Raw genomic sequence first — 19813 nt, 5'->3', positions numbered from 1 at the left:
TTATAAATAATGGAAATGAATTAGTATTTACTAAAGTAATATAATAATATAGCAAACGAATATACGTATTCATCTATTCTTACAGGTTTGTAACTCTGAGTATTTATAATAAATAACGTACATACATTCAATAAATCAAAATTATACTAATGTATTTATGTACTTCATATTAATAACCTTAAATCTAATACCTACCATATAAATATATTTTTTATTTTCTACAATATATTAGCTTAATTTTTAATAATATTATATGTTTTATTTAATAAAATTTTTAAATAAATATATGGTTTGCTACTTCAAAAAAATAAGATAATAAACAGAAAAAGAAGAAATAATAAATGACATAAAAAAAAAAAGCAATTATTTTTAAAACTGATATTTTAGATTAATTAAATAGAAATTTAACAAAAAGTTAAAACATATATATTCGTTAAAAATAAAAAAAATAATTTTTAACTATATATATTGTTAGTATTTTTTTTTAATATAAAATTACCTAAATATTTCCAAGAAAAAATTTATGGTAAGCTTATGTATTCACATAGATTTTTATGTCTTTTTATTATGAATAATACATTATGATGACATATACTTTTAAATATATATATTTATGCTATTTATTGTATTAATCTTCACCTGGATTAATTACGCTAATATAAAATAGTGTTGTCACATTTCTTATTTTATTTGCACTATAAAAATTTAAATGTAAATAAATAAAAAACATATAATACTAAAGAAAACGTAAAACCAAATCATAAATAACTATATTTTGATTGTGCAAAAAGTTTTTATTATTAGATTTTTATTTTTAAACATATAATTGCAAAGTACAAAAAAGTTTTTCCATCTTATATTAAAGAGTTGTTTTTATTATTTTTCTCTATTCTATATATAAGAAAATTTTTACACTAATTTAACTGTGCTTTACAGATGTTTCCACAAAGTATGTTTATATTTAAATATCGATATAATTAAGTATTAATACAAAATTAAAAATTATTTGATATCTTATTTTATATAGAAAATTTTATGTAAAAATTAATAAAGTTAATGAAATTAAAATAAAAAAAAGGTGTTCATAAAAATATATAAAAATTTTTATTATTGTAGACATTAATGGATTCATTTTTACATATATATAAGTAAATGTATAACGTACTATTAATATAAATAGAATTGTAACAAAAATTTTTTTGTTTCATTTTTTTAACACATCGAAATTATTTTATAAATTATTGCAACAACCTTATTTTTTACATACCTCTTTTCCTCTACTTCTTAGAATTTCAACTAAACAGAAATAATAATTTATCCCATAAAAAAAATATGTAAATTAGAATAAATTAAATATATGCATATACTTATTCTTTTATATTTTTTTTTATTGTTATTTTTTTTAATGTCGCTTTCTAATGCATAATATTATATATTACAGCATAATTCAGTTATTACATGATAATAATTATAATATTTAAATTATCTAATTAAAAGAGTATTTTTGTAGCATGAATTATATAGATAAATAATAAAAAGAAAATCATTATTATTATGCTAACTGTTCATATTATAACAATATAACTTATAGATCTAATAATGATAAGTTTTCACCATGCTTTGATGTAATGGAATTTTTATAAAAAGTCTGTTTAATTTTATTTTTATTATTTTACAAGAATATTATACTATGCTTTTCTTTTATGTGTTTTTTATTTTATTATTTTTTTTTACTTAACGCTTAAATGTATTTTATAAATTATATGATTTTTTCTGAATACTTATTAATTTGTTTGAGTTCATAAAACTAAATGCGGAATATTTTAAAAATATATTCAGAGAGTATAATATATTATAAAAACCTATAATTATTTACAAAGACAGTGAGACAGATATACAAAAGTATCTTAATTTAAGGAACTTCGAATTATATTTAAATTTGTATTATATATATATACAATTATATATTGGTCCTTAAAATTCATTTTACGCATTGCGAACTCCACAGTTACACCATTTTCAATTCTTTATACAAGAAAAAAAAATTCAATAATTGTGAACAACTCCAAAAAACGGCAAATAAAGTTGCTATATTAATATTTATTACCACAGAAATTATATAAGGTGTTATCCTACTTATATAACTTCATTCCAATAAAATAAAAGAATGATAATTATAAAGCATATATATTAAGTTGCTATTTTATAAAAAAATTCCACAAATTTCATATGTAACTATTTTAAAATATTTAAAATAAATCGTGCACATATAAGACCAAATATAAATGGAATTATTAATAATGGTATAACAATTATTAAAACATGAAGCAGAAATATTCTAATTCATAGATTCCAAATACGAAGTAATGCCTCATTCAAAAAGCTCAAACAAATATATTTAAAAAATAGAACAGTATATTAACATAAAATTTAAAAAAAAAATTTTAATTATTAAAAAGTGTTAAAATATTTATTTGGCACTCCATGCTAGATATCTTTAATATTTTTCCATAGTAAAAATAAATAAATAAATTGTACTTATAAAAACTCTTAACCATTTCAATTAAAGAAGAGACATTTTCAATATATTCTCTTTGTTAGAAACAAAATCTTCGTCTTAAAATACAAAAAAACACCTATTTCTTTTTATTTATTGAAAATATATTTATTCATAGTTTATAAAACTATTTCTCAGAAATATTAAAAGAAAAAAATGAATACTTTAAAATTTGTAACAATTACTACAATAAAAATGATTTCAACCACGTCAAAGGAATGTTATAAAAATGATAAATAAATAATATTAAAAAAAAAAAAAAGAAGCAAATTTACTAAATTGACTATAAATATTCGATTAAATGTAATTAATAATTTAATTTTATTACGAGTTAAAAAAACAAATATTATATAAAGCATCTTTATATAGAAACTTTCATTATAATATATATTTAAGGAATTTACATAAAATGAAACTAATTATATTAGTATGTACAATAATAAAATGATACATGCTTCAAACCTTCACGTAACTGTAACTGTTTATAATTGGAAATTTATTAAGCACTTTTAAATAATCCATAATTATAAAGGAATATTTGCTTATTATAAATTTATAAATTAACATTTTTACAATGAAAAAAAACTTGAATCTTCTTCAAGAGATTTTTACAATAAGTATGTTCTACATGATATATCCCATAAAACCTATTTTATAAATATGTATTAAGTCTTATATTTTAGTAAAAAATATACCTATATCAATATACAAATATATATTCAACTCCTTTCAAAGGATAGAGAACAAAACTTATATATTTCTAATTTTAAATAAATAATACACTTTCGAAAAAACATAAGCAAATGATAATATTAAACTAGAACAAAATATAAAATAAAAAGTAAAACGTTTTTCCACAAATATAAATTATCTTAATTTTAAAAAATTATATCAATTGTTCTTTTATATATTAATTTTAACGCTCAAATATATATACTTCGTAGAAGTCAATTTTAATACATAAATATATATAATGGCTAAATATATTTAAGCTTGAATAATAATTTAAATTACACATACCCAAATATTAAGACATCGTAATTCACAAAAAAAAAGAACCTATATTTTTACTGTTGAACCTCAAAGAAATAACATATATGAGGTTGAATTTATAAAATTCTAGAAATTATATTATGTGTTTTAAGTATATATCTAAAAGTATTTCAGTTTTTGCTTCATATTAAATACTCCTTTACGGAAAGATATAAATATTCTATTATTCATTTTTCTCCATTATTAACTTAATTTTTTTATATTTTTCATTATTACTTAAGATCTTATAAAACGCTATTATAATCATAACCGATAAAATAACCATAAGTACGATAAAAAGTATTATATAAATGTATGGTTTGTTCTCCACGCCTATCCAATCAGTAAAGTTTTTCAAAAATTTCAATGGATGTTCTCCATTATCAATAATTTTCCATGCATCTATCAAAGGCTTAAATACTGGTAAAACGGGAATTACTATTCCCAACAATAAAAAAAGAAAAAATAGAGAAAATCCAAATCTATAATTTCTAAATTGTAATTTTTTTAAAGATATATCACAAATTCTCCTGTTTTTTTCGAAAAAATCATCATAATCTTTTTTTTTGATCCATTTTTTTTTAAAGTGGAAATGTTTTCCATCAAACATTGCATTATTATAATCTATTATTTCTGTGTAGTATTGTTCCCTATTTAATGAACGTTCATTTGACTGTTTCCTTTTAAATGTGGTCCTTTTTTCGTTACAATACATATCGTTTTTTTTATTTACTCTATTATTCATTAATACTTCTTTTAAATATATATTATTTGTATCTTTATTTTGTTTATGTTTTGCTAATGATCCATAATTTTTTGTATCTAACTGTCTACCACGATGGAAATTCTCATTCATAGATTTACTAAATATACTCTAAATAAAAAAAGTAAATATTTATTATTAAATAAAAATATAATATAATTACAAAAGAATTTCATTAAAAAAAGTAAAACAATACAAATATAAATATTATAGATATACTTAAATAATATAATCACACCAGATCATTGCTGACAAGGCTTATCCAAATTAAAAGGAGAAAAGTAATAATTTTAATAATAAAAAGTAATATTATTTTTTGTTCCATGTTATAAAATATTAATATTATCATATATTCAAGGAAAAATTTTATACTAATAAATTTCTAATGATAAAAGATACTATATTTATTTAATATAATATTTTTATTATTACTTACTAAATACAAGTAAAATGTATAGAAGTATTTTGTATTTTACCAGTTATACAATGTAAAATTATTTTCATTAAAATAATATAATTCTAACTGCCTCATAATTATTTATAATATATAATATATTTTCATAAGATAGTTCTATAATTAAATGATTCTTTTATTAATAATTTTCAAAATAAATTAAGAAATAAATAAGTCATTTCCATTTATATACAAATGTTGAGCCTATCTACTATCCAGAATATAGAGAAAATATATATTATATATTTCCCTGTATATTAATATAATAATTATTGATATTAATAATTCTATTCTATTAATAATTTTAGTTTTATAAATATTATATTCTTGAAAAACTAATAATTTTTAGTAAAATATTAATTATTATAATATAATAACGGTAATAACAAAAAAATACATATTATATTATGTTAATTATAACAAATACCTTAATTCGTCTTTAAATATATACTATATTTTATTGAATGTAATTATATGAAGAAGGAAAATTTGAATGGAATAACATAATATACAAATAAATGCGCAATCTAAGAGCAAATAAAAACTAAATTTTTATTTTCGTAGCGTAATCTTTCAGAATTGTGTATTTTAAGTTAAATTTATCCTATTATTTCTAAATTATAAATCCAAAAATTTATCTACTCAAATTTTTAATTTTCTTTTTAATTAATTATATATATTTAGAGTTAATATTATTATATTAAGGAAACAGAAAAAAAGTTTAAAAGTCATAATGTCACAGAAATATTATATAAAATTTTATATATTTATAAATATATCAAATGAAATAAATTCATATATAATATAAAGTATACAATGTGTACATAAACAATTAGAAAGAATATCAAAATAATCTACTATAATACATAATTAAGTAATTTTTCTGTTTATAATTTCAGAAAAAATATATTACTTTTTATTTATTCTTTTAAAAATAGTGTATTGGGAATAAGTTTCAGAGATGCAGCATAATAAATCAACATAGATATATTAATAAATAATATTATATTAAAAACACTTTTAATAAAAAAAATAAACTGTTCCATAATATTTCTATTTTTATAATTTTTATATCTAATAAACTGATAATTATAAAAATCATATGGGTAAAGTTAATATAATCATCAAATAAATAGCATGCTATTATTATTCATAAATAGTTATGTTTTCCATCGTAACAATTAAAAAAAAGAAAAAAAATTTTTAATTTAAAATACATTTTTAAATTATAAATAAGACCAAAAATCCATACAAAAATTAACATTATTACTTTTTCTTTGTTTTAACAAATATATCAGTGACAATATTTATAAAGACTCATATTTAATTTCTTTTTGGATTCTCCACAATTGTTCATCTCACTTTTTTATATTCAATTAATATTTTTATATAATATGTATCACAAATTATTTTAAATACTCACAATAATATACTCATATTTTATAAAATAAATTATGTAATACAATTTCATTTTATAGTAAAGGCGTTCTAATAATATATTTATAAATAAATCTTTACAATTTTAGCAACATTCATTTTTTCTTAACTTTTATTTAAAAATATAAATCCATTTTCGTTTAAATTATTTATATTTTCTCATATATTAGTAAATCAGATATAAATATCTTCATTTCCATTATAATATTTAATTGTCTCCTCATACAATATATTCACAATATGTGAATTATGATATTATATATATATACATATATATATAAATTTTACATGTTTTTAATATTTTTTATTTTATATATAATAAAAAATATTATTAATGCTTAATACATATTAATAAATTAAATATTAAATAACATTATGTTTCCAAAAATTATTTTCATAGTCATAAGCTATATGGTAATATCCCGACAAAAAATAAAACATTTAATTAAATGTTCAAATTTTATGCAATGTAGAATATCTCTTATATGCTTATAAGCACAGTTTATTTGCGTATGTCTATATATTTAGCTTTACAAAAAGGAAAAACTTTTTAAAATTTCCCTTTTCGCATATTTTTAATAAAAAATATTTCCTTTACTATTTCTAAAAATTTCTCATTTTTCAGTAAATATATATAATCTTTACTTACGTACAGTAAAATAGGATTAATTAAATAATGAACTATATATAGATGCATTATACAAAATAACAATAGTTTTTGTGTGAAATTTAAAATTATTAAATATAAATATTATAAACGTAAAAACAATACATCCGCAGAAGTTGGCTATACTTAAAAGCTGACAATGAGGTACAGGAATATCCTGAATTTCAATGAATAACATTTTCTATAAAATTTTTACTCGAGAAGTTATAACCAGCAGAATCGCATTCGTATGTCATTTAATAAAAATTTATCTAAACATTTCCATTAATTACATTAACATTTATTGTATTATTTTATATATTTTTTCATTTTCCGAAACTACAAATTATTTCAATTAGAAATAATAATAACGTTGTATAATTTCTTTGAAAAATTATGATTATGAATTACAACATTAATTGTATTATATTTAGATATATATATTTTTTAATAATATTTTACTTTATTTGGAAAACGATGTTGTCTTCAATAAAAAAAAATATAAAATTTTTTAAATATTTAGATGAACGAAATAATCAATCAACTATTCATTGTTCCGAAAAATTTTCAGATACATATAAGCGTTAGAACGTACTATATAGCACATCGTACTACAAATAATTCTAATTTATAACTTTTCTATTATAATAATCATTACAAATATAAAATAAAAACCTTATATATTAAATGAAGTGTATATTAAAAAAAATACAAAAAAACAAAAATTACTGAATAAATGTATATAATAATAATGCAAAATTATAAGATACACCTGAGTATGATTCTAATATAATTACATAATATACTTATATAAAGACCTACGTTTACTATTTTAGTGAGGTAGAAAAAAAAACATTAAAATTATATAATAATACTTGTGTGGAAATTTTTTTTATCACTAAGAAAAAAGACTTATGGTTTAAATATATTTTTGTTATTAATTTATTTGATCATAAATACTTATGTAATTTTAATAAAGGGGAATTTAATCAGTGTTCGCATATGCGTAATAATATAAATATAACACTTCGTATCTTTGTCTTTATAGATAACTATAATAATTAACAAAAACAATCATATCTTATATAAAAATATTATTAAAGCTAAATGTTTATTAATAAATAATGAATATTTCATAGAAACATCTTGAATCTTGAATCTATGTTGTGAGATATATATAGAAAAAACGAAAATTTCTTTTATTTTTATATTATTAAAACGGTAAACGCATAAATATGAAAAAAGTAGAAATGGTCACTATAAGATTTAGGCATTTTTGTATATCCATATAATGATATTAAAATATTACCTAATATATTTATGGAAAACTATAAAAAGTATTAAAGACATATAAACAAATACTCAAGCATTGTTAAAGTATTGTAAAAATTAAATATATTTTTTAATAAGTTCTAAAATTATATAGATTTGTCTAGATACATAAGCCCTTAGATATTTACTATTAGGATAGAAAAAAGAAATTATATCTGCATATTGTCTATAAATATTTCATTAAATTTATTTTCTGAACCACAAATAAATTAAGAACGATATACAGGATATATATGTTTATAAATTTTCAATATAAAATATATTAAATAATTTATTCAAAATATAATTAACTCTACAATTAGTAACAATAATAAAATTATATATTAAATTAATACTTCATTAAATTATAAAAACATTGTTTTACATAGTTAACTATTATATATAATCTCCAATTATAAAGTATTTGTTTACATCTATATTGGTAAATTCACATTTATACAAAATTAAAAAAATACATAACCATAAATAGAATTTTGCGGTAAATATGAATTATAAAACAACTTATAAATAGTTTTTATACAATGAATACTAAGTTTTTTTAAGGAAATATATATATTTATATCAATATAACAAAAAATCCTCACTTTGTTTCATTAAATAAAAAAAAAGACACATTTTATCTTATTTTAAAACTAAGAATGATCATATTAAATTTATGTAAACAAATAACCGTTTTTACCTAGAATAATATGAAAATTGAGACCATCAATTTTTATTTTAATTGCAAATTATAACACCTTGATAAAATTCTACAAACTATACTATTATATATTAATTATAACGAACAAATATATACAATTCATAAGAATCTATTTTAATACATAAGTATAAGTATCAATCCTTAAGACTTAATATAACTGAAGCAATACTCGAAAACTCATATTGAAAAACCCTAAAACATTGAAATTCACAAAAATATTAATACAATATTTATTTATTCTTATGTATCAAAAATACTAACTACGTATACTTACATTTATATGATTTAAGCAATCATTTACAAGTTTATTAAGTATATAACTATACTAGATTTATTTATTCATATTAACTCGTACTTCACAGAAAGAAAAATATTTCGTTTATCCATTCTAACATTTCTTCTTCAAAATTCTTTTATGTTTTGTAAATTTCATATAAGTAAAAGAAGGAAATATTATCAATATGACAATTAATGTACCCAAAAATACAAGAAATGATATACTATAATCATATGATAAAGTTATATCAGTTATACTAGAAGCACTAGTACCATATAATTTATCACTTTGACCAAAAAAACCACCAATTGTACCTCCTAATGATGCTAATAATACGAATGAGAGTACTAAAGTAAGTAAAAACATTTTGTGTCCAAACTTTTTACACACTAATTTTCGGTATGCCTTATTTCTTAATAACGGTTTTTTTTTTATAATAAAATCTATGTAATCTAGTTGCTTGAAAAATTTTCTTTCAAAAGGAGATAACTTTTTTTTTCCATATATTAACTTCTTTTGCACTTTATAGTTTTTATTGAATTCTTCATATAATGAACTTCTTCTTGATTGTACGTTTGTTTGTTTGTTTTTCCTTCTGTTGTTGGACATAGCTTTTCCATCATTCTCTTCATCTTTATGTATCTGTTGTTCTGGCTCTACAATATTTGAATTATTTTTTTCATCACATCCTCTTAATATTCTAAAATGACTTAAATATAATTTTATATCATATTTTTTCTGTCCATACAATATATGAAATGTGCTCTAATAAAATAGAAAATATTTATTATTTTATCGATTAAATAAACACATTCTCGAAATTCGAGTTGATGAAAATAAAAACCTGTTAAATAAAAAACACAAATGTTTTTAAATAATAATATCATACCTCTTCATTGTAAAAATGATATATCCAAGTTAAAAGGATAAGCAACCCAATTTTCATAAAACAGATGGACTTAATTTTATGTTCCATGATATATAATTTTAAAATTGTACTATGTTCTATAAGATAGGATACAACAATATGATAATATTTTTTTAATTATAAATAATAATATATTTTTTGTATTAATTTTTATTTAGTTATAAAAACATAATATAACATATATATAATTAAAATGTTTTATTCAATAGATATAAAGAATAGAAACATTAAAAATATATTATATAATTTTTATTTTAATGTTATGTATAAAAGTTAATTTTAACAAAATTTGTATTTATTCATAAATACTCAAAATATACAATTTAACTTTTTAATATAATACAGAAATTAAATAATTTTATTTTTATTGTATTTCATAATATAAAGGATAAATGAATATCTTAATATTTATAAATATTCAAATAATACAAAATATAGATTATATATTAACCATTATTCTATACGACTAAGATGCGATATCTAATTTATATCCTTTTTTTTCATTAATAATTCAAATTTTATAAATATTATATTTTAAAAAAATATTATTGCAATAATATGCTAATGGTAATAATATAAAAAAATAATAATATTTTATACAACTTTTTCTGCTCTAACATTTATTGTATTCCTTTATTTTCAACATATACTATATATATCCTTTCATTTCCATAATATATTTAAATGATCTAACGTATAAAATACTGCTTAATCTATTAAATAATAATATATGTTTTAAAGGACAGAAAGTACTAATTTGTTATTATTGTAAAATGAGTTTTGAAAATTATATTTTTAATTAAATTAATACATACAATTTCTAAATAAACATTTTCAAAATTATTAACACAGTTTTCATTTTATTTTTAATTAAATATATATATTTAGAAGAAATATTTATATAATAAGAAGAACAAAAAAAATAGTAATATTTATTATACCAATAATCTAAAAAATTATTACATATATAAAATAAAAAGAGACCTTCAATTTTCATATGCTTATTACGTAGTATATAGTATTCTACATAAGAGAGGTTTAATTGTTATTACGTAAAAAATAAATAAACTATTTTTTTTTTAAATTATGATTCTAATAACTTTATGCATATAAATACTTATAATTATTCAAATTTAAATAATTAATTATAAGTCTCTTTTAGTAACTAGTAATTGTATATTTTACGACAAAAACTATTTTGAAATTTTTATACTCAATATATATTCACAATAATTACTATTAAGAATGGAAGTTAGATTGTATAATTATAGGGTTAATATAAATATTTCAAAATAACTCAATAACGAACACCTATATAAAAAACCTAAACCATTGAAATATTTATAATACATGTAATATTCACAAACTATAGAACGTATATATTAACGATGTATCTTTTTCATATTTATATTAAGAATTATGTACTATTCTAAAAGTATCAATTCTTGTAAAAACTCACCATATGGTAATAATAAATCATAATAAAAAGTTAATTACAATGTTATAGAGCCCTTTATATACACAAAAGTTCACATATTAATCAAAATTAAAGAATAGTTTTTTTTTGCAAATTGTAGTATATTCGTTATCTTTATTTTAAAAATGTAAAAATAAAAAAGAAAAATGCAAATGAAATATATGTTATATAATAATAACCATACAGAAAAAATATAGTTCTCTTACAACTATTAACAATTATATTGTAGTGATACTTTTTTTCTTATTAATTTCATTTCTTATATATTGAGAATTAGTTTTCAATTCATATACATAATGTATTTTGTGAAAGCATAGTTGTATAACAAGGGAATGAGTATAAAAACTAAACGAATAAAGTCTTTTTTTCTTCTATTATAAAATCTCTTTTATATTACATATAAGATTATTTCATATAATATTTATGTATATTTTTCCAATCATAATAAATACATTTTGTATTATTAGTAAATTCAAATCTATTTAGTAAAAATATCACTAGAAATACCATTTTATTATATATTAAAAAAATATTTTCATAATACTTAATTTCTTATATAATCTGATAGTGTAACATTTGTAAATTAAAAAAAAAAAATTTATAAAGAATATATTATTTAAAACATAATTATTTAATAAAAGAAAAATTACAAATAAAAAAAAAAAAATAATAATGTAAAAAAAAATATAAAAAAAATGGGCATATAAAATAAAGTAAAAGAATGTAATTACTACGTTTAAAGTTCAAAAAAGCAAATGCTTATGATATATATTAAACAAAATTAATTTTTTTGTATTACATATTAATATTTAACAATACTTTTATATAAATCAATGATAAGCAAAAATATGTTTTCCATAACTTTTTGATTCGTAATTATCTTTATATTATAATTTCTGTAGGTTCATATTAAGTTGCTTTATAAGCATTTTTTTTTATTTTATATACTTTTTTTTTAAATGATTAAATTTAATTTTTTTTTTTTCTTAATATTGAACTTTTAAATAATAAAAATTTATTTATTTAACAATTTTTAATAGAATTTCAATTAATATTTTATTTATAATAATAAACATTAAAATTAGTAAGATTTAATTTTTTAAGGACAATGGTTTTAATTTCTTTATATGATATTTATTTTTTCATGATGCTTTTTCTTTGACACAAATAATTATATTAACATTTTTAATTATGAATTTTTATAAATTTTTCTTTTACAAATATAATATATCATTCCAATAATTAACACAAAATAACAGTAATATTATATTTGAATTATATTTTTAATGTGCAACTTTTCATTTGTATGTATTTAATAAATATATTATACTTTACAATAATAAGGTTATTCATATACTTTGTTTTATATATTTAAAATAAGTGTTGCACAAATGGAATATTATTTTATGCAAAATATTATGTAAAATAATAATACATATATTTTGTAGAAAAATCATTATATTTCTTTATAGATGTTAAAATTATTTTTAGGCATTAATTGATATTTATAAATATTTTGTTTATAAAAATAAATTAATCTATGAATCGCCGTGCTATGAAGTTTACATTTTAAGATATGCAGAAAATATACATACTAAATTACTGGCTTTATATGAAATAAACAAATTTAGAACTTCAAATTTATTTTTATGTTAAATATAACTGTAATATATTTTTTATATTAAAAGCTTTAAAAAGGCATAAAATTAAATCGTTATACTATTTCATAAGTACAATTAATGCTAATAAAAAATATTTTACCAATATATCACCGTATCTCATAACGTACTACAGCTCTAAATTATTCATAAATATCAAAATAGAATTTATTTTTTTTACATATATAATATGGTAATATTGTCTTTTAAAATCATAATAATGTAAAAAAAAAAAACTTATAAAAAAAGAAAATATTGCACAATAAATTAATGTAATAATATTACTAAAAAAATACAAAAACTTACATGTAAATAAGCAAAAAGAATTCACAAGATAAATATATATTTTTTAATTATATATCTTGTTTTTCTGTTTTTCTTTCTTTATTGTCATTGAATATAAATATTTATTAATACATTTTTGTATAAATTTTATATATTTAATATAAGTTCATATTTTTCATAACAATAAAAAGATGTAGCTCATTCTACTTATTTGCTACGTTCATTATCCTTTTGTTATAATTCACATCAATACTTTCTGAGGCCCTCTCTGATAATCATTGTATTTGTTAATTCACGGAAATTATTTTTATATCTTCTTTTCCTTTTTTTAATTCCACATATACAAGATCCATCGGAAATAAACTATTCAACAAATGAAATAAGTATACATATATAATAAAATCATTATAAAATTAAAACATTTTAAGGAAAACACATTATAAATGGAAACTTTTAATGTATACAAAATACAGGATAAACTTTGGAATTTATTTTAAAATTAAGAAATAAAGAAGAATTATTTCCATTACTAAAGTAATTATAATGGTAATATGAACAAAATTAATATGCAATATATTAGATTTTTTATTTTTAGTAGAGAGAACTTGCCATTTGAACTTTTAATATCAAGAACCACTTCTTGATTAGTCTTTCCAACTTGCACATATATTCAATGTCCTAATAGTAATGAATTAATTTGGGACGATTCTATTACTCTTCCATTTTCTTCTTATTATTTTTTAAATAATTCTTTTAATTTTTCAGTGAACCATACCACCTCATTATACAATTTCTAAATTCAATAGTTCTTTTCCTTTTCGAAGTAATATGATTTATACTATATTTCCATATATTTGAAAATCTTTTGTTTATCATCATTTATCTTTTATGATTGACAAGACCTTCCTTCTTTAACAAATTTCCATTTAACTTTATCACTTGTACCTTTATAGAAAGATAACATTTTAGTTATTTCTTCAGGAATCCTTTGATATACCTAATTCTAGTTGTTACACTTTAAGTTTTTGCCAAATCTATACTACGTTTTGTAATATGAACTAGTTATGAATCTATCTAAAAATTCCCTTTTTCTCCATTGTTTCCAGATGCAATCTAATTATATAAACCTTAAAGTAAATTTGTATTAATCAACACGAATAGCTGATATAATTATATAATGAAGTATTGGCATTATCCATGTTATAACATCTACCATAACTGACTTCAAAAATTCTGGTACCGAAAATTTAGAATTTAATTTTTTTTTTCTGCGGTTTCATCCTCATCAGTACCTAATATTTTATTACAATATTCTTCACACTTAAATGTTAATACAGATATATTCTTAACTGAATTACTTTTATCATTAAAATGTATATCAGAATTCTGAATAAACTTTATTTCATATCCCGAATACACATCTTTCTCTATTGCGTATAAATCATTGATAATATTACGGCTTAATTCCACTTTATTAATTCTATCACACTTACAAGTTCTTTTGCTACTAAAATTCTTATTATATTTTAAATACTAATTCATATATTTATCATCTATCTATATATTTAATTGCGTAATATCACTATAAAGAAAATTATAGCGATGATAATATTCATCTAATATTTTATTAATTTTAGGCTTTGTATTAGTAAATTATTTGAGAACATAATTGACATTCATTATTTTATATTATCTTCTTTATTTCGTAATATATGCAGTATTTATAATTCGTGCAATGCTCATAAGATACTTTATCTATAATATAATATATTTTTTTTGTAGGTTCCTATAATTGTTTTACAGTGTTTTTTATTTTGATTTTTATAAGGTTCTTTTAATCATTTGAATATATAAAAATAAAAAGTGTGATTGTACACCCTAAAAACTTGTTTGAAAATCTCGTATATATCATATTACCCTGATACATTTAAAAATTTATTCTGAAAATTTAACATGAATGTGAGTTACGTTATACCTTTTAACTATTAATGTTTTAACGGTTATTATTGTCATAAATATTTATTGTCAAGTACACAAACATTTATTTCAACAAATAAGAAAACATACATAATACTGTTCTTCTATTTATTAATGTTATGACCACATTTTTAATATCTTAGTTGTATGAAATAATGTATGAGGCTATTTAATATTTTATCATGAGAACAAGCTATATCAGTAATATATTTTGTTTAGTTTTATAGTAATCTCTTTTGATATATAATATTATTCATACTAAATGATTTCACATAATTTTATAATTTTTTTAAATACAGTATTAATAAAAAAATTAATATTTTTAATTAGGAAAAAAATAATACGTTTTATAATCCATTATTAAATTATACAACAAAAAAGGTTCAAAAGCATTTATAAATTTTAATTTTTTTATATACTGAATTTTTCTTACGTAATTACGTTTTCAGAAAATTATATTTTTAATTTATATAAAAATAAAAACCATAATACATGACGGAATATTCAGTTAGTTCCGCTTTCTATTCTATTGATACAATGTTTATAATTAAATGTAATTTTAATAAAAAATTATATATATTTTTTTATCATGAATATTTACATGACATTTAATATCAAAACTATTATAATATAATAATATTATTTGTATTCCCCTTATAAATTGAGAAAAATAATAGTTTATTGAATTAAGCAGTTATAATTATTTAACATAATGCAATATTCGAATAAATGATTATAAATTATTACAAAGTAATAAATATATTAATTTAAAAGTAACTTCTATAAATTAAATATTTATTATAACACATTATATTTTAATTTTAATTGATTTACTAAAAATCAACCACATCTAAAAAATGGAAATAAAAAATTTTTTATATTGCACTTTTTCCAATTATTGTAAAATTGATTTAGCTTTTTTTTAACAGTTTTCTACGTTTGTTTTAAATGTATTTAATATTATGGTAAATTTATTTATAAAATTAAAATTTAATAATATTTCATTATTTATATATAATATTAAATACGCCTAAGCGTAATATAATTTACAAATATATTATAAATGGCAAAAAAAAAATTTATTATTATTTTTTGAGTATCTTGAACCATATGTTATTCTGTAATATAACTAATGTGACATAGAATAGAGATAAATATAAAATAATTGAAATATACAAAATTTAAAAATATTATCATAATAAATTTCAAAATTATATTACTATATATGGAAAGTAAAATACGTATCAAAAATATGTTTTTTAACAGCATGCATATCATTTAAATTATAATGATAAATTTTAGTTGATATATTAATCAATATTTTTATTATTGTACAGGTACATAATAATTTCAAAAGCATATTTTATTATAGACTTTAGAACAATTGTAAAAAAATTTTTTGGTGTTTTATTCTAAATATATAATTATAATATATTTACATTATAAAAATAACTTTTTATTAAATAAATATATGACAAATATATATATTTATAATATAATAAGTCAAATGTAATAAAAATTTAACTAATTATTTGAATATTCCTATGTAATATAATACAGTAAATTAATTTATTATTTTATAATTACAAAATATGGTATATCTGTAGAAAAATACATTTATTATTAACAGTATTCTTTTTTTGAATATCAATATATTTTATTTATCACAGATATTTTATACTTATATATTATATTTACATTTTAACTTCAGTAATAACCATAAATTATATTTTTTAACGAGCATATATATTATTATAACGTATAATAAAAATGAACTGAAATAATTTTGAAAGATATTATTTTAAGATTGTAAACAGTTCATCATTAAAAAACGGAAAAATATATACTTTTTAAAAAGATAATATTTATCTATTTATATTATTTTACAAGACAAAAGATGTTTCCTATATAGATATTCCTATATAACGTTCAGTTGATATGAAAATTTACTAAAATTAATTTTCTGTTTATTTATAAAATATAAATAAATTACATAATCCTTATATAAATAAATATAAAAGGAAAATGTATTTTCTTCACTAATATTTTTAATTACGATAAGGTAATCCTGTTTTTGAGTTAATTATATTTACTCTTGAACGAGTATATTTTAAACTGTAGAAACTATACTTCAGTTTTAGTAAAAACTAATGTGGAGCTTTTGTTATGGAATATTTTTTAAATTCAATGCATAACATAAATGAATGCATAGTATATCAACACATACAGTATTATTTTAATATTTATGAAAATATTAACTTAATATGAATTTAATTTTTGTTATCTAATTCACATATACTTAGGTACAATGACATCCGTGAGTTCAGGGGAAAACGTAAAATTTATTATTTAGTTATAATAATTATATATATTATTATATTGAAAAGTTCATTGTTTCATAAATGATATAAAAATTTATTTAATAAAAATATTATTTTGTGTATTTATATATAATTATTATATATTTTTTATTTTTAGGAAAATTCTGTGACATTATATCTTAAATATAGACAGGAATTTAATGATGTTTTATCAGATATTAGGAATGATCAGAGACAAGGCGGTGAAAATCCTGGAAGAAAATGTAATAAAATTGCGCAAGGTGATTTTATTGAACCATGCCAACAGATTGGTAGATATTTAATTGAAATAAAGGAACTTTATAAATCTGATCACCTCGGACGTTGTAATTACTTGAATTATCGGATAAATTCAGATGTAAATTATAGTAAGAATCCCGGCTGGTTTGAGAAGTATAATATTTTCTCTTCCCAATTAGATAATATATGTGAGAATTATATAAAAAAAATTGAACCTGATATTTTAAACAAACTTAAAGAATTATACAGTTTATACGAAGATTTTAACAGTTTTAAAGTTCAAAATTATCAAATCAAAGGTGGTAGTTGTGATAAAATTAAAGATTGTCATAAATTTTATGTTGATAATTACAAGGATTGCGTAGGAAAAGAAAGAAACCCTTTTTGCAAAGAGTTAAACAATTTTAAGAAATCATATGAAAATAAAATGCGAGATGTAACTGCTTGTGTTAATGTCCACAATTCTTACCAACTGAAAAAAGGGATTACATATTTGTTTCCAGTTTGACAACAGCTATCGTATTACTAGCAACTTTCACTGTATTTATTTTATATAAGATTAATAAAAAATTATACTTAATATTGCGAATACCGTAGCGCGACTAGTTCAATTCATTTTCGTGAAAATATTACCTATACAAAATAATTATAACTTTATATACATATGTATATTTTTTTAATATAGTTTACTCCAATGAAATCGTGGTTATATAATCATTTGCAAAAAAAAAAAATAATGCAACTTAAAGACGTTGAAGGAAAAACGAGAGAATCCTTACAAAACATATATAATGAAGTAAATAGAAATTATTTAGAAAGTTTTCATAACATAGCCTATCAACCTCAAGGAGTTATTTAATACAAATATAACAATATGTATTATTTACATTAAAAAATCAAAACTTCATTAGCATAAAGCTGTATGTAAGTGGGTAATTCAATAGAAAATAAGACAAACAAAAAATAAAGACATGAGTGCGTGTGTATAAATATTACAAAAATAATCATATAGAAATTACTCCAAAAATATTAACAAATATTCAATAGTACTGAATGTGTCAATAGAAGAAAAACCCCTTTATGCTTGAGACTTTTTTTGAAATATGCAATAAATAATTTTAAAACATATATACTTAACACAGAATTATGAATAAATGCTTCTGTTCTTACGTAATAATATGAAGTAACTATTATTAACTAAATATTAAAAAATATGGGATGAAAATGTAAAAAGCAATGTAAAAACAAAAGCATTAAAAACAGAATAATTTTATTATATAAATAAAAAAAAGTAAAACTTAAAAAAAAACCGTTCTTCTGAAAGTAAATAAATATATATTCTTTTTCTTTTTAACTAACTTTATTTTAAATTGATATTACTATTTGTTTCATTTTAGTTATGTAGGTTTGAAAATTTAACCCAATGAACAATTTTAAAATTTCTGTCTTTATCTGATAGATATTCTATGCTCCATGGAACTACGGTGTTTTAAACAGAATAATAGTGTAGAAGAATTCTACGATTCCTCAAATTTAAAAGGTTGGACTACAAACCAATAGTTAATAATAGATAAATATATACTTTTAAATTACTATTCTTAATTTATTGTCTCCTATAATACTCTTTTATATATATAACATCTAAGGAGAATAAATGATTAGATATACTATAGATAAAAATAATATGTGA

At 18.4% G+C, this 19813-nt stretch overlaps 3 protein-coding genes and 1 pseudogene across 3 annotated transcripts, besides 1 other annotated feature; 1 reads left to right on the top strand and 3 right to left on the bottom strand.

Moving 5' to 3' along the window:
• Positions 1 to 3773: 3773 nt before the first annotated feature.
• Positions 3774 to 4701, bottom strand: PmUG01_13064500 (fam-m protein; the record flags this gene model as incomplete). Its single annotated transcript, XM_029007623.1, has 2 exons — positions 3774 to 4463; positions 4591 to 4701. 2 exons carry the CDS (start codon positions 4699 to 4701, stop codon positions 3774 to 3776), a joined length of 801 nt encoding a protein of 266 aa, XP_028863993.1.
• A 4608-nt stretch (positions 4702 to 9309) lies between these two features.
• PmUG01_13064400 (Plasmodium exported protein, unknown function) lies at positions 9310 to 10174 on the bottom strand (the record flags this gene model as incomplete). The annotated part of the gene is made up of 2 exons (XM_029007621.1): positions 9310 to 9963; positions 10088 to 10174. The coding sequence occupies 2 exons, from the start codon at positions 10172 to 10174 to the stop codon at positions 9310 to 9312; spliced, it is 741 nt and encodes a 246-aa protein (XP_028863992.1).
• A 3618-nt stretch (positions 10175 to 13792) lies between these two features.
• PmUG01_13064300 lies at positions 13793 to 15456 on the bottom strand (annotated as a pseudogene).
• Positions 13793 to 15456: a sequence feature (PIR protein, pseudogene).
• Positions 15457 to 17831: 2375 nt separating this feature from the next.
• PmUG01_13064200 (PIR protein) lies at positions 17832 to 18982 on the top strand (the record flags this gene model as incomplete). The annotated part of the gene is made up of 3 exons (XM_029007620.1): positions 17832 to 17858; positions 18002 to 18625; positions 18809 to 18982. 3 exons carry the CDS (start codon positions 17832 to 17834, stop codon positions 18980 to 18982), a joined length of 825 nt encoding a protein of 274 aa, XP_028863991.1.
• Between the last annotated feature and the right edge of the window lie 831 nt (positions 18983 to 19813).

Source organism: Plasmodium malariae (genome assembly GCF_900090045.1).
Source record: "Plasmodium malariae genome assembly, chromosome: 13".
Taxonomy (NCBI): domain Eukaryota; phylum Apicomplexa; class Aconoidasida; order Haemosporida; family Plasmodiidae; genus Plasmodium; species Plasmodium malariae.
The sequence above is the reverse complement of the archived record's forward strand: the minus strand, read 5'-3'. Positions and strand labels throughout refer to the sequence as shown.